General features: G+C 41.3%; 1 protein-coding gene across 1 annotated transcript; it reads left to right on the top strand.

The window, feature by feature from the left end:
• Positions 1 to 11,513: 11,513 nt before the first annotated feature.
• On the top strand, positions 11,514 to 14,987 carry LOC133303550 (uncharacterized). The gene is made up of 8 exons (XM_061503467.1): positions 11,514 to 11,561; positions 11,643 to 11,680; positions 11,736 to 12,075; positions 12,284 to 12,462; positions 12,515 to 13,109; positions 13,212 to 13,357; positions 13,667 to 14,387; positions 14,871 to 14,987. The coding sequence occupies exons 1-8, from the start codon at positions 11,514 to 11,516 to the stop codon at positions 14,985 to 14,987; spliced, it is 2,184 nt and encodes a 727-aa protein (XP_061359451.1).
• Positions 14,988 to 17,207: the final 2,220 nt, after the last annotated feature.

The following is a 17,207-nucleotide window of genomic DNA, read 5'->3' as shown; positions in this document are numbered from 1 at the left end:
GGTGTGTCTTGGGAGAGCGTGGATTGCTCTTTGGCAGAGTAGTGTCCTCTGTTTGGTGGCTTTGAGTGCTGTCCTCTTGAGTTGAGGTGGTGAGAGCTTTGTTCTTGCCATTGTGAGCTCCAAGTAGTGAGCTTTGTGGGGAAAGAACCATCTTGAAGTGTCTTTTTCGTGTTTGAACCAAGTCAGAACTAGAAGAGTAGTTTGGTGAGCTCCATGAGCCTTTATTGCTGAGTTTTAAGCTTGGGTAAGTGTTACCACCCTTGTTATTGAGTTTAACGGGTTAAAAGAGATGTATTGGCAAGTTTAATGAGTTAAACAAGTAACCAACTCGTATGTGAACTTAAAACAGAGTAAAAATGCATGCTTTGACGTTTTGAAGTGTTAAAAATAGAACCTTGGATGGATATCTTCGCGAAATGCAGAAACTGCATTCTGTCGCGAAATATCCGAATATGGTATCCGAATATTAATATCCGGATATGGTATCCGGATATCGATATCCGGATATGGGGTCCTTTGATATCCGAATATGGGTATCCGGATATGATATCCGGATATGCATATCCGGATATGATTTCCGAGGAATATCCCGAATATTCTGGGTTTTCGAAGAACAGTGGTTGCATTGTTCATACAGAAGGCTTGTTTGGGATTGTGGACCCCAGTATGATGACGGGGTACTTCTGTAATAATGAATTTAAGTAAGAATCAAGGGATTTAGGGCTTGTGGCTTCGTGGAGAGCCTTAAGACGTAAAACGTAAAAGGAAAAACTTAGTTTTTATACTTATGCTTATGAGCTATGTTTATTGATATATTATTGGTCCATAACAGATTGTGATACTGCTGTGTTTGGACTTTGAGGTATTGTGGACTCTTGGCTTGGATAGCTAGCTTGCAAGGTAAGCTTTCGTGTCCTCGGTTTAGCTATTGACTGTTCCACCTTACTCCATGGGGGGATGGTTTATATGCATGTGTTTTCATGTATTGTTTTGCTGAAATGCCATTGAACTGTTAAGTGCAAAAGTTATATGATATATATGTGGTGTTCCGTCTAAACAGGATGCCATGGGGTATTCCTGTGGGCGGGTACAGCATGGGCTAGCATTTATGTGGGTAATAGACGTATTCCTGCATTTCTCTGATCAGTAGAATTGTTATAACACACATGACATGAATATCTGTTGCAGTGCACTGATTTTGAAACTGATATTGAATTACTGTTTTTAGACCTTATATTGCACATGTAAGTGAGCTTGGGGTGGAAGATCCTTGAGGACCCCTTGTCTTACTGAGATTTCTTTTTAGAGATCTCACCCCACGTTTGGGGAATGCTTATTTCAGGTTCAGGTAGTATGAGGACTGATGCCTCTGGCGGCAGGAGGCCTGAGCTTAGTTGATGATTATTGCTGTTAAATTTATACTGGCATGACTGGATTAGATGCTGTTTATGTTTTCTGTCATTTATGGTTATTGAGTTGAGACTTATGTTGGGCTTTGTTGCCTTATTTGGGTGAGCATAGGAGTTGTCCATGCCACTATATTGTTAGTACTTTTAGCTTGAGTTGTATAAACTGCTAGTTGGTCCGGTCTACGTGTTGTAGTTCCGTGACTAGAGACATATATCTGTTATTTTAATTAATGAGGTATTTTAGTTAGCTATCTTTTGCAATTTACATACAGTCATGGTTTTATTAAATGATTAATTAAGCAAGTTGGTAATGATAATGACGTCATAAATGGAAAGAAAAAACATATTTCGCATTTTTAATTAAGCGCAGCTTAATACGATGATATGATAACATTACCAGATATATACAGGGTGTTACATCGCACTTCTCTGATCAGTAGAATAGTTATAACACACATGACATGATTATCTGCTGCATTGCACTGATTTTGGAACTGATATTGAATTACTGCTTTTAGAACTTATATTGCACATGTAAGAGAGCTTGGGGTGGAAGATCCTTGAGGACCCCTTGTCTTACTGAGATTTCTGTTTAGAGATCTCACCCCACGTTTGGGATGCTTATTTCAGGTTCAGGTAATGCAGGGGTTGAGACATCTAGCGGCAGGAGGCTGGAGCTTAGTTGATTGATATTTATCTGTTATGCTGATTGTGCTGAGATGCTGGATATGCCTGTTGCTATTATGTCTTTAGCTTTATTATCATGCTGCTGATGTTGAGACTTGTTGGGCTTGTGCCTCTTTTGGTGAGCATGAGGATTGTCCATGCCACATTGACTTGACTTTATGTTTTAGCTATTTCAAGTTGTAATTAACAATGTATCGGGATATTGTCCGGACTACGTGTTGTGGTTCCGTTACTTAGATACTCACATCTATGTTATGAGGTATTTCAGTTAGTTGTTGGATTGCAATCACATACAAGCGATATTTTTTAATTGGATTTTAATAATCAACTTGGCTAAGTATAATGACGTCATAATTGAACAGAAAAAGTTATTCTGTATTTTTATATTAAGCGTGGCTTAATACGATGACATGTTAGCAAACTGGGTTAACACGGGGTGTGAAAGCCTGTATGTATTGCAATAACTTAAGATGTTTGGTTGTGAGTCTGTCTCGTGTGTTCTCTTTGTTGGATTTTGCTATGATAATGCATATGTGACCATATTGCGTGGTCCTGATCAACTCATTCTTTCTGTAACTTGTGCAGAGTCATGGTACTATCTAGGAGGAACCGTGAGACCACTGAGGATCAGTCGAATCATGTCCTGACTGCATTGGCTGAGATGCAGGCGGCTAGACTAGCCGATCATGAGGCCACTGGATTGGCCAATGTGGTAATGATGGACGCCATTCGAGAAGCGAATCGGAAGGCCACCGAAGATGTCCTTGAGGCAAACAGACTGGCGAACATGACCATGATGAGGGTCATGTTGGAGGAGAAGAGGGTTGGCCGCACTGAGGGTCAGTTTTCTCCACCACCACCTCCACCTAGTCTGCAGGACGACAGCCAGAGCCATGTCGAAGGCACTGGTCACCTTACTGGGGGGTGATGGAACCCTATGTGGAGCCTGCTGAGGACCGCGATACTATAGACCGCCGGCTTAATGCTTTCCGCAAGCATAAGCCACCTTCCTTTGATGGGTCGCTTGATCCCATTGCTGCTGCGAGATGGCTGCAGGCATTGGAGAAGATCTTCCGGGTTATGCAGTGTACTGACCCGCAGAAGCTGATGTTCGCCACTTACATGCTGGAGGGCGATACATATGGGTGGTGGATGAACACCTCTCGTCCCTATGAGATGCAGGGTCATGTTATGACATGGCCATTCTTCGAGGACTGCTTTTTGGAAAGATAGTTCCCTTATGATGCGCAGGAGAGGAAGCATGGGGAGTTTGATAGATTGGTGTAGGGCTCGATGTTTGTTGACGAGTACCTGGCCAAGTTTAACGAGCTTGTGAAGTTCGCCCACTTTCGGATGGCTGTGCCCACTCTGACCTTTTGGCTGCTAAGTTCTGCAGGGGACTTAGTGAGGTGATTGCAGAGCATATTGCTGGAGCTGCATCGAGAGATTTTGGTACACTGGTACAACAGTGTAAGGACATTGAGGATGTCTGCATTACGAGCAAGGCCAAGAGGGCCAAGATTGCTGAGGCGAAGGGAACTGGTAGTTCCACCTCTTGGAGAGACATGACTTCTGCTCAGGGGAGTACAACGATACCTCCTACTCCCAGATGCTCGGGATGTGGGAAGGTTCATCTGAGGCCGTGTGCTACCGGCCGGACTATATGTTTCCAGTGTGGAAAGGAGGGCCACTATGCTAGAGAGTGTCCGTCGTCGATTGCTAGAACTGCAGCAGTTCTAGCAATTCCATTACATATGGTTCCCCTTTCACCTACAGCGGCACCTGTTGTGCCACCTGCCACGGGGCGAGTTTACACTTTGGATCGGCAGCAGTCAGACCGAGCTCCGAACCTTGTCAGAGGTACTGTTTCCATTGGTAGATCTTCTGTTGATGTATTATTTGACTCCGAGACTACGCATTCCTTCATTTCTACCCCGATTGTTGTGGGGCTTGAGTTGCCCATGTCTGTGCTTTCTCCACCGTTGCGGGTGACCACCGCCACCGGAGAAAAGTGTGATACCTCCACTGTTCATCGCGATGTAGCGTTTCAGTGCGATGGCCGTGAGTTCTTGGTAGGTCTGATAGGGTTGTCAATGGCCAATTTGGAGATTATTCTGGGCATGGATTGGTTGTCCAGATATTGTGCATTGATTCTTTGTTGTGCCAAGCAAGTTGTGATGTCTCCGAGTGATGCCACAGCCACTTCCTCTCCTTTTATTTCATTACTGCAGGCTAGGAGAGCCTTTAGAGCAGGGGCTTTCAGTTATGTCATGTTGGGAGGTTTGGTGAGTGGGTCACAGGAAGATATCACTGGTATTCATGTGGTGAGGGAATTCCTTGAGGACATTCCTGAGTTTCCACCGCAGAGGGAGATAGAGTTCTCCATTGACTTATTGCCTGGTGTGGGGCCCGTTTCATTGGCTCCATATCGGATGTCGCCACCAGAGTTGGTGGAGCTGAAGAAACACATTGAGGACCTTTCAGGGAAAGGCTTCATTCGACCGAGTGTGTCTCCGTCGGGAGAACCGGTCATTTTCGTGAAAAAGAAAGATGGGACTATGCGATTGTGCACCATTACAGACAGCTGAACAAGGTGACAATCAAGAACAAGTATCCCCTTCCGCGTATTGATGATCTGTTTGATCAACTGAAGGGCGCTTGTGTGTACTCGAAGATTGATCTCCGGTCCAGATACCATCAGATTCGGGTGAAGCCGGAGGATGTCCCGAAGACCGCGTTTCGTTCGAGATACGATCACTATGAGTATTTGGTGATCCCGTTTGGACTCACCAATGCACCCGCAGTGTTCATGGATTACATGAACATGATTTTCCATCCGTATCTGGATCAGTTTGTGATCGTCTTCATTGACGATATCTTGATATACTCCAAGACGGAGTAGGAGCATGCTGAGCACTTGAGGATTGTGTTGCAAGTGCTGAAGGAGAAAAAGCTTTATGCTAAGCTTTCCAAATGTGAATTTTGGCTCAAGTCCGTAAAGTTTTTGGGACATGTGATTTCTGCTGAGAGAGTTGCAGTGGATACGAACAAGATTGAGGTCGTTCTTGATTGGGAGAGGCCCAAGACGATTACCGAAGTGAGGAGTTTTCTGGGCTTGGCAGGGTACTACCAGAGGTTCATCAAGGGATTTTCCATGCTGGTTCAGCCATTGACTCGCCTTACTCGCAAGGAGACTCCATTTGTGTGGACTCACGAGTGTGAGGAATGTTTCCAAGAGTTAAAGGAGAGACTGACTACCGCACCTGTGTTGCTCCTTCCTGATCCTGCTGAGGAAGTCGAGTTGTACACCGACGCCTCCGGAAAGGGGCTCGGATGTGTGTTGAAGCAGTTGGGAAAGGTGATTTCCTATGCTTTGAGGCAGTTGAAGCCTCATGAGGAGAACTACCCGACTCATGATTTGAAGTTGGCTGCTATTGTGTTTGCTTTCAAAATTTGGAGGCATCATCTCTATGGCATGAAGTTTGCAGTGTTCAGTGATCACAAGAATTTGAAGTACCTGTTTGACCAAAAGGAGCTGAACATGAGACAGAGGAGATTGATGGAGTATCTGAAAGACTACGACTTCGAGTTGAAGTACCAGCCTGGCAAGGCCAATGTGGTAGCTGATGCTTTGAGTCGGAAATCCGTGAGTCTATCCAGTTTTACCATGGGTGATTATGATATCATCGAGCAGTTTAGAGATCTGACGGTGACATCTTTGTTTGGAGGTGCACTTTTCGAAATGGAAACCGTGCAAGTTGAGAACGAGCTCATGGAAAAGATCAAAGAGGCGCAAGTGCAGAGAGAGTGCCTAGATTATGTGAAGAACCAGGACGGCATGTCTTGGAACGAGGATGGACTGTTGACCTTCCAGAAGAGGATTGTGGTTCCTCGAGGTCCTTTGTGTAACACCTCGTATATATCCGGTAGTGCTATCATTACATCGTATTAAGCGGTGCTTAATTAAAAATGCGGAATATTCTTTTTCTTTTCAATTATGACGTCATTATCAATTACCATCTTGATTACTTAATCAGTTTCATAAAATATCGCCTGTATGTAGATTGCAATAAGACATCTACTGAAATACCTCAATATATAAATAAAGCGTGTATCTAAATCACGGCATTACATCTCGTAATCCAGACAATATCCTGATACATTATTACAACTCCAAAGACTCAAGACATAATCAAGACATAACAATACTATGTGTCATGGACAATCCCCATGCTCACCAAATAAACATAGTCTCAACAAGATAAACTCCATAAACATAAACTGAAGCTATAAGCATATAAGCAGCATGCAAATCCAGCATCCAACATGACAGCATAAATAACAGCAAATCTAACTCAGCTCCGGCCTCCTGCCGCCTGAGGTCTCAACATTACCTGACCCTGAAATAAGCATTCCCCAAACATAGGGTGAGATCTCTAAACAAGAAATCTCAGTAAGACAAGAGGTCCTCAAGGATCTTCCACCCCAAGCTCACTTACATGTGCAATATAAGTTCTAAAAGCATTTATATCATAATCAGTTCCAAAACTATGTAGTGCAACAGATATCTATGGCATGTGTGTAATCACTATCTACTGGCCAGAGAAATGTAGGAATACGTCTATTCCTTACATGTAGTACAAGGAACACCGCTTGCACTTCACCCACAGCCTCACCCTATTGTATGTTCTACATACTCAGGCTTACCGCATAGGTGGAACACCTCCATGCATATCAACAAGGCACTAGCATACAATAGCTCAACAGCATTTCCAAAACATCAAAAGCATGTAACACAGCATGCATATACCATACCCCCATGGGACATGGTGGAACCACAACATGGCTAAACCGAGGACACGAAAGCTTACCTCTAAGCTAGCTATCGAATGCCACAAGCTCAAAGTCCAATCACAACAGATCACAATCTGGTATGGACCAAATATAAATCAATAAACATGTACCACATGCATACAAATTAAAGACAACGCCTTTTCATTATGTTTTATGTCTTAAAGCTTCTAACAAAGCCACAAGCCCTTAATCACATGATTCTGACTTAGTCCATTAATCACAGAAGTTCAACTTCATCAATCTAGGGTCCACAAACCCCCAATAGCCTACTGTACACACAACACAGCTACTGTTCTGCGAAATCTCAGAATATCCGGATATTCCTCGGGACTATATCCGGATATGCAATATCCGGATATCTTACTGTCCATATCCGGATATGTAATATCCGGATATACATATTCCAAAATCCGGATATCCAATATCAAGATATCCTGAAACCCCATATCCGGATGTCATATCCGGATATCATATCCGGATATCCAATATCTGGATATTCCACGGGCAGATATCCAGATATTTCACGACAGAATGCAGAAACTGCATTTCGTGAAGATATCCTTCCAAGGTTGGGTTTTTACCGATTAAAGACCCTTAAACATGCATTTCTAGGTGTGTTAAGTATTACCCAACAACAAGTTATCATCATTTAGCCTTAACATGCATCAAGCTTCCATTTTTAAGCCTTAAAACTCAAGTTAAAGGTTGGTGATCATACCACAACTCAAAAACAGAGGATGGAGATGCTCTTGGAGCTCAACACAGCCCCTCAAGTCTGACTCAAAGATGTGCACGAAAATGTACCACAAGATGAGTCTTTTCTTCACAAAGATTGCTCCTTGGAGCAATGACAAAGCAAGAACAAAGCCCCTCAACACTCTAGTCAACAAGACAGCCCTCAAGGTACTCCAAGACAGCCTCCAAACTCAAAAAAATAGCTGGTCACAACCCTCACAAAGCTCACCATCACCCCAACCAAGTGTTTACAAACTCAAAGATGGAAGAAATCAAGTAAAGGTGATACCTGGGTCAAGAAAATGGAGAAGAAACCAAGAGGCACTATTCTGGTCAGTCACTCCTTTCTCCAGCCATGCACAAAGTAGTTATCTAGTGTTGTGTGCCCTTAAAAGCCATATATATATACACTTACTCATTAAACACGCAGTATTAACTTTAATTGCTACGCTTAGCATTTTGATCTCAAACTTTGGATTCTGAAACCACACATTTTTCCAAGAATTATCATATTTTTATTATATTTTTCTGAGCACCTTTCCGATACGCGCTTTTCAAAGCCAGTACTGGTTTCTAGCACCAGTTCTCATTATTTGGACTTGAAACTCGTTTTACAGGTCCTATATATAATTCTAGTAATTATCATGCACTTATATTAATTTTCCGGGATACTTTTTCGGTACGCATTTATACCGACTAGCAGAACCGGTATCTGCACTTTTCTTCTGAAAAGCGACTTTCAGCATTCTTAATCACTTACCATAATTATTAAAGCCTCTTAATAATTATTAGGGTCAATTATGGAATCATTTCCTATTTTCACATAATTAATTAATTAAATACCTTAATTAATTGTGCAGGTTCTTACACTTTGACTGTTGAAGTGATGGCAGAGGCTCATAAAGGACAGTTTACTATCTGCCCTGGTGCTACAAAGATGTATCAGGATTTGAAGAGGAATTATTGGTGGCCGGGCATGAAGAAGGACATAGTTGTGTTTGTGTCTAAGTGTCTGATACGCCAGAAGGTAAAAACAGAACACCAGAAGCCGTTTGGTAAACTTCAACCTCTTGAGATTCCGGAATGGAAATGGGATAGCATTTCCATGGACTTCGTGGTGGGATTGCCGAAGACTCAGGCTGGTTGCGACTCTATCTGGGTGATCGTGGACATATTGACCAAGTCTACCCACTTTCTTCCGGTGAAGGTGAGCTTCACTACTGAGCAGTTGGCCAGACTTTATGTTCGCGAGATTATAAGACTTCACGGGGTTCCCGAGAGTATCATCAGTGATAGGGACCCAAAGTTCACATCTCGGATCAGGGAGGCGCTGCAGGAGGCTTTTGGTACGCAGTTGAGACTGAGTACAACATATCACCCTCAGACTGACGGATAGACTGAGCGAAGCATCCAGACCTTGGAGGACATGTTCAGGGCTTTCACCTTGGAGCAGGGCTCAGCATATAGGTACCTGCCATTGGTGGAGTTTTCTTATAACAACAGTTTCCATGCTAGCCTGGGCATGGAACTCTACGAGGCGTTGTATGGCAGGAGGTGTCAGACTCCTACCTGTTGGTCCGAGGTTGGAGATAAGGAGTTGTTTGGCTTGGACTTTGTCCAAGATACCACCCTGCAGATCCAGTTGATTAGGGAAAAGCTGAAGCAGGCGCAGAACCGCCAGAAGAGCTACTACGATGTCAAGCATTGTCCACTGGAGTTCAGTGAGGGTGAGCACGTGTTTGTGAGACTTTCACCTATCACCGGTGTTGGTCGGGCACTCAGAGTGAGGAAGCTGAGCTCGAGATTCATTGGGTCATACCAGATCCTTGGTAGAGTAAGACCTGTTGCCTACCGGATTGCCTTACCTCCGAACTTGGCCAACATCCACGACGTGTTTCACATGTCACAGCTTCAGAAGTACATAGCAGATCGCTCGCACGTGGTGCAATCGGATGATGTGGAAGTTCGAGAGAAATTGAAAACTCCCGTCGGACCACTCAAGATTCTCGATCGTGGCGAGAAGAAGCTGAGGAGCAAGATTATTCCGATGGTCAAAGTGCAGTGGACAGGAAGAACTTCTGAGGAGTGTACTTGGGAGCGAGAGGACGAGCTTCTCCGGCAGTACCCCGATTTTCGGGACAGGTATGTTTCTGATTTCGAGGACAAAATCCTAAAAAAATAGGGTGAATGTAAGAACATGCACCGTTAATTAAGGAAGTTAATTAATTAATTATGAGAAATTAGAAAATAATTCCATAATTGACTCTAATAATTATGAGAAGGCTTAAATAATTATGGTAAGTAATTAATATTGTTGAAAGTCGCTTTTCTGAAGAAAAGTGCAGATACCGGTTCTGCTACTCGGTATAAATGCGTACCAATGAAGTATCCCGAAAAATTATAATAATCATGGGAATATTCCTAGAATAATTTATGGGATTGGTAAAACGAGTTTCAAGTCGAAATAATGAGAACTGGTGCCAGAATTGATACTAGCTATGTAAAAGCGCGTACCAGAAAGGTGCTGCGAAAAATAATATAAAAATATGATAAATCTTAGAAAAATGGCTAGGTTTATAATCTAAAGTTTGAGATTAAAATGCTAAGCGTAGCTGTTATTGTTAATACTATGTGTTTAAAACTTAAGTGCCTATATATACACATTTTGCACAAAACCCTAGGAATTTTCTAAGTGCTACATGACTTGTGGAGGCTGACCAACCTTTGGCACTGTTCCATTGCTTGCTTCCCTTCACCTTGAGAGCCAAGTGGCCATTCTCTTCCTTGTCTCTTCTTTGAATCATCATAGATTTTGAGAGTAAACCTTGTGAGGTTGGGAGCCACCCTATTCTGAGTTGTTGCAGCCTCTAGGTTGAGTGTGGGAAGGCTAAGTTCACTATTTTGTGGGCTGAGTTTGTCTTCCTTCTTGGTGTGAGCCATTTCCTTGTCTTTGGAGGCTTCAAATAACCACCTTTGAGTAGAAAGGGCCAAGCTTTGGTGTATTTTCGTATCTTGGTAAAGGCGTAATCAAGGGAGTAATCAACTGAGTAATCAAGGGAGTAATCAAGGGAATAATCAAGGGAGTAATCAAGGGAGTAATCAACCGCAATCAAATCAGCCGGTTATGATTGATAATCAATCAAATTCTCGTTACGCTGCTTTAATGGGCTCTAATGAAGATGATATTACTCATGATATCCTAGCGACTAATCCAGATGCTGTTATAAATGACGTCAATATGGTGGGCCCTCCTGTTAATATTGATATTAGTACATCTCAAGGGTCCAAACACAGAAACCCTAGAAGTCGTCCTAATGTTGAATTACAGGAACACCCCAATCGATTTACATTAAGTGGGATTACGACAGGTCATGAAAAAGAGAATCAAATAAATGGGAAGATAGTTGACAGAGGTACCTCAAACAATAATACAGCGAACTTGAGGAGGCAAGTTGCGATTCATACTAGTAAGGACATTGGAGGTAAAAGCGGTGGAGATTCCATGGTGGCTAGGAATACTGTTGCTGATTATAACAAAGATTGTTATCAAATGGAGGTGGATAAGGATGGTCAAAATATCAACGACTTAGATCATGGCTTGTCCCAACCAAAAGCGCCTGATCCAAGTAGAGATAAAGGAAAGTCTATCCCAATAAACCATAAGCTCAATATTGAGGTGGAGATGATTTCAAAATCTGAAACTCAGTGCAATGACAATGGGATGGCAGTGGACCCACAAACCTACCAAATTACCATTGATTAATGTCTTTAGTTACATGGAATTGTCGCGGGGCGGCTAAAAAGTGCTTCAAATCAACGTTTCAAATGATGGTTCGAAGGCATAAGGTTGAGGTGGCAGCTATTCTTGAACCTCAAGTAAGTGGTTCAAAAGCAAAACAGATAATAAAAAGCTGGGTTTTAATAATTCAATAGTGGAGGATGCTCATGGATTTACAGGAGGTCTTTGGTTACTATGGAATAATGATAGGTGTCAGGTTCAAGCATTAAAACAGACCCATCAATTTATTCATGTTCGTGTTACATTGGCAGATCTTCAAGCTTTTCTTTATACTCTAGAGAAGAAATTCAGAAGAGACTTTGGGATGATTTACTTCAGTTATCAGAAGATATCTCGGTTCCTTGGTTAATTGCAGGTGATTTTAATGAAATTGTCTTTCCAAGTGAGAAACATGGTGGTGCTCCAGTTGATACTAGCAGATGTAATAAATTTTCTTCTTTTCTAACTGATATAAAGATGATTGATCTTGAAGGAATAGGTTCTAAATTTACATGGCGAGGACCAAGATTTCTTCATTTAGATAGAGTCTTTAAACGTTTAGGTCAAGCTTGTAGCAATGCTGAATGGAGGTTGATGTTTCATGAAGGCCAGGTTCGAGTGCTTCCTCATATTAACAGTGACCATAATCCTATCCTTATTACCTTAGAGCCAAGCAAAGTTGATGGGGTGGAACGCCCTTTCCGTTTTCATTCTTTTTGGTTGGATCATCAATTTTTTTAATAATTTCATCAAGGAAAACTGGCGTCAGGATCAAAGAACAGTTGATAGTCTTCGTGATTTCACTCCTCTTATTAAGTAGTGGAATAAAGATGTGTTTGGTAATATCCATCATAAGAAGAACAGGTTGATTGGTAGGCTTGAAGGTATCCAGACGGCAATTTCTGAGCAGAATAAAAGCCATTTGGAAAAGATTGAAGGCAAGATAAAGGGTGAACTTGAACAAGTTTTAGAACAGGAGGAGCTTTTGTGGTTTGAAAAGTCTCGTGCGACGTAGGAATACGAAGTACTATCATACAAAAACAATTGTTAGACGTAGAAGGAGCAAGATCTTGGAGTTGAAAGATGATGTTGGAAACTTGATTAGAGAAGATCACAACATTGCACGGGTAATAAATGCTTACTTCTCTAAACTATTTTCTGAAGAAAACCATGATCGTCCTTGGGTCCAGACTCTTTGGCCAAAGGTGGACGATGAGACTGCTGTTAACTTAGGTGCTCCAATTTCAAAAGATGAAGTCAGACGAGCTTTCTTTTCTATGAAAGATTCGAAAGCTCCAGGGGAGGATGGCTATACCGCGGCATTCTACAAAAAGAACTGGGAATTTATTGGTGAACAGATTTGGAGAGATATCAAGTATTATGCAGAAAACCCTTCCAGCATTGAGGAAGTCAACGGTACTCTGATCACTTTGATCCCCAAAGTTCCTAAGCCAATGTATGTTTCTCAATTCAGGCCTATTTCTTTGTGTAATGTCATTTATAAGGGTATGAGCAAGATCATTGTGGATATGCTTAAGCTTACAATGGAGAATTTAGTTTCTCCTTACCAAGATAGCTTCGTGCCAAATCGTCAGCTTCAGAATAATATCATAGTAGCAAAAGAGCCGGTTCATTCTATGGGGAGAGTAAAAGGAAAGAAAGGTACAATGGCAATCAAACTGGACCTTGAAAAAGCTTATGATAAACTCAGTTAAAGTTTTATCTATAAAGTGCTTATTGAAGTTCAGTTTCCTGATTGGATGATTGGTGTTATAATGGCTTCTATAACTTCTAATCGTTCGAGGGTCTTGATAAATGGTGTGGCTTCGGATTGCATAGTTCCTCAGAGAGGATTTCGTCAAGGGGATCCAATCTCTCCTTATATTTTTGTCTTGTTTGTTGAGAAGCTTTCCCACTTGATCGCTGAAAAAGTGACTATGGGTTCGTGGAAGCCTATTAGAGTCTGCAGAAGAGGGCCGAGTGTATCCCACCTTTTATTTGCAGATGATATCATTCTCTTTGCGCAAGCAGATATGGAGCAAGCTAAGGTGATTATGGATTGTATTAATCTCTTTTGTGAGATGTCGGGGCAAAGTGTTAGTGCAAATAAATCTTTGATTTATTTTTCCCCGAATACTGATACTCTAGTTGCTACAAGGATTGTCAACAGAATGGGCTTTAAGCGCATTTCTAGTATTGGCAGATATTTAGGCTCTATTGTTAAACAAGGGAGATATATTAAAGCAGACTATGGAGCTATCAAGGATAGGATACGTTCAAAACTGGATGGTTGGAAAAGTCATTGCCTTTCTTTTGCTGGTCGACTTACTTTGGTGAAATCGGTCATTGCTGCAATCCCTTCTCTCCATATGCAGAATGGTCTTTTACCAGTAATGTTTTGTGATGAAATTGAGCAGATACAAAGGGCTTTCATTTGGGGAGATCAGGATAGCAGAAGGCGGGCTCATTTAGTAGCTTGGGATCAAATGTATAAACCCAAAGATAGAGGTGGTTTGGGAATAATTAATCTTCGACTCCAAAATGAAGCTTATATTCATAAACTGGCGTGGAAGGTGTTAACTAAAAAAGATGATTTATGGGTTAAGATTTTAGTAGCCAAGTATGGTAGAGGTCAAGACTTAAGGAGAGGTATAAAGGCAAAATCATATGACTCTAAACTTTGGCGTGATCTTGCTAAATGTTGGAGTAATTTCCTTGCTGGTCTTAGATGGGAAATAACAGATGGTTCTGAAGTAAAGATTTGGACTGATAACTGGTTGGGATGTGAGGAAAATTTGCAGCAGTTGTCGAGCAATCAGGTGCCGTGGGAGGAGAGTCAGAAATCAATTGCAGATTACATGGTGGATGATGGTTTCCATCTTAAAGCTGTTCATCAATTTCTGGAGTCAGATTTGGCTGATGCAGTAAAAAATTATCTCAGGCTTATTCCAAGGAATGGGGGGGATAAATTAGTTTGGATCAATAATCATCACTCAACTTCTTTGGTTAAGGTCGCTTACTGTAATCTTATGAACTTCCCAGCAGATGTTCACACTAGTTTATGGAAAAAAGTTTGGTCGTGGAATGGACCAGAACGGGTGAAAGTGTTTATGTGGATGACTTTGCTTGCTAAACTTTCAGTGCGCAGCAGAACCAGTAAGTGGAGCGGAGGTTCAAATGTCTGTCCCAGTTGTCCAAATCATGAGGAAACTATTATTCATGTTCTTCGTGATTGTAGACATGCTAGGAAAATTTGGCAATCTTGGTTTACAGGTTCGATACCCAATTCCTTTATGAATTCGAATTTGCAGGATTGGTTGACTTTAAATATCGATAACATGTGGTCCTCCAATAAAGTGAAGGACTAGAAGGATATTTTCTTTACTACTTGTTGGTTTTTGTGGAAGTGGAGAAATTTGGAGATCCATGAAGATCATTTCTGTCATGATGAGCAATCGCAGGCTTCAATTTGGATGTTTTGTCCAACAGATTCTGCAAGCCCGAATTTATCAGCGCCGTGGTGATTCCAACGATAGTGTTTGGGCAGCCCCCAAGCAAGGGTGGGTTAAGTTGAATTGTGATGGAGCTTCTTCTAGTAGCATGAAAAAAGCTAGTTGTGGTGGTATATTAAGAGATCACAATGGATCCTTTTTGGGAAGCTTCTATTGTAATTTAGGTTCATGCAATCCTCTTGATGCAGAATTATGCGGATTACTGAAAGGTTTGGAACTACTTTGGGGAACAGGATTAAAAAGAATAGAGCTAGAATGTGATTCTAGCCAAGCCATCCAGATGTTAAAGGAGCAGCATGAAGATCCTAGGGACTCTCAAGTCACTAGTAGATTGAGATTATGGTTAAAAGCGGATTGGACTATTCATCTTGTTCATACCAAGAGAGAAAACAACAAATGTGCTCATTGGTTAGCTAAAGCTGGGCAGACTAATAATCTTCATTTCAAGATTTTTAAAGATCCTTCTCCTCAGTTGATGGAACTTATAGTTGCTGATGCTAGAAATATGTCTAGCTTGTTAGTTTCTGATTTGTAATTTCTTTCTGTTTCTGGGGCTTAGCCCCTCTTTATTTACAAAAAAAAAAGTCAGAACCTTGGTGTGTAGTTGGAGACTTCTATTCTGCCTCATTTCCTGAGTTTTGAGCATTGGAGGTGAGCCATGATCACCTCTTTGTCATTTTGATGTTTTTAAGCTTGTTTAATCGGTTAAAAAGTAAAACTTGGATCATTTGAGTAAAAGAATGTGTTTCTAAGTTCATAACTTGTTAATGAATATCTTTTTGTGGAGTTATTGGACTCCAAATCACGTTTGGACCCTTAAAAATGGGATTATGCAGATGTCTGTTCGAAATTTTGCATTCTGATGGATAAGTATTCGAATACTTTTCGGGTAGTATTCAAATACTTGTCCTTTGGTAATCGAATACTCCTTGCTGGAGTATTGAGATACTTTTCTGGGAAGAAAAGTATTCGGATACCTTGAACAAGTATTCGAATACCGAGAAGTATTCGAATACTTGGGTGCTGGTATTCGAATACCATGTGGTATTCGAATACTTTAGTGAAAGTAATCAAATACTTTCTGGAGGCATGAAGTATTCGAATACTCATCGGGGAGTATCGAATACCTCCTGCAGAAACTGCCTAAAATGACTTAAAATGAGATGGAAAGCCTTAATCACTTAATGTAACCTTGGTAAATGGCTATTGATGATTATTCACTGTATAAACAGATTGCGATTGTGCTGTTTGTGGTCTTTGAGCTAGTGTGGACTCTAGGCTTGGATAGTTAGCTTGCAAGGTAAGCTTTCGTTTCATTGGTTTAGCCATTGTTGGTTCCACCATGTCCATGGGGAGATGATTTATATGCATGATGTGTTTTCATGTATTGTTTTATTGAAATGTTATTGAGCTGTTAAGTGCAAATGCCTTACGATATGTATGTGGTGTTCGCCTAGACGGGATGTGATCTTGTGGGCAGGTACGACATGGGCGCGTACTGTAAGAACTCGCACCGTTAATTAAGGAAGTTAATTAATTAATTATGAAAAATTAGGAAATAATTCCATAATTGACCCTAATAATTATTATGAGGCTTAAATAAATATAGTAAGTGAGTAATAATACTGAAAGTCGCTTTTCTGACGAAAAGTGCAGATACCGGTTCTGCTACTCGGTATAAATGCGTACCGATGAAGTATCCCAGAATATTATAATAAGTGCATGAATATTCCTAGAATATTATATAGGACTGGTAAAACAAGTTTCAGGTTAAAATAATGAGAACTAGTTCCAGAACTGATACTGGCTATGGAAAAGCGCATACCAGAAAGGTGCTGCGAAAAATATGATAAATCTTAGAAAAATGAGTAGGTTCATAATCCTAAGTTTGGGATTAAAATGATAAGCATAGCTATTTGCGCTAATACAGTGCGATTAACCTTAAATCGCTTATATATTAAATGGCACAGATTTTTAGGGCATTATTCAGCCTCCTACGTGCCTCCATTCTGAGTTTCATACTCCCATGTTGGTCACCTTCTTTCCTTGTGAGAAAAACCAACAAAACTCCTCCTTTTCTTGTTCCCTTCTCCTTTGATGAGCAAACACTTGGGTGTGTGATTGAGAGGGTTAAAGGTACTTCTTGCTGAGTTGGGGTTGCTGCGAGAGGGGTTGTTGTTGCTGCCTCTGAGTTTGGTGAGTGTGTGCACCTTTGGCTTGGCATTTGTGGTG

This window comes from Gastrolobium bilobum, unplaced genomic scaffold (genome assembly GCF_033153095.1).
Source record: "Gastrolobium bilobum isolate Gb01-03AN ecotype WA unplaced genomic scaffold, APGP_CSIRO_Gbil_v1 utg12606, whole genome shotgun sequence".
Lineage (NCBI taxonomy): Eukaryota > Viridiplantae > Streptophyta > Magnoliopsida > Fabales > Fabaceae > Gastrolobium > Gastrolobium bilobum.
This window is presented reverse-complemented; position numbering and strand designations above follow the sequence as displayed.

What these genes read in the sequence shown, in the direction of transcription:
- LOC133303550 (XM_061503467.1), top strand. Translation starts at nt 11,514, where the DNA reads ATGGTTCGAAGGCATAAGGTTGAGGTGGCAGCTATTCTTGAACCTCAA. An exon ending in CGGTTCATTCTATGGGGAGA is followed by an intron (nt 13,110 to 13,211) that starts GTAAAAGGAAAG and finishes ATTGAAGTTCAG; the next exon opens with TTTCCTGATTGGATGATTGG. An exon ending in TCTCCTTATATTTTTGTCTT is followed by an intron (nt 13,358 to 13,666) that starts GTTTGTTGAGAA and finishes TAGTATTGGCAG; the next exon opens with ATATTTAGGCTCTATTGTTA.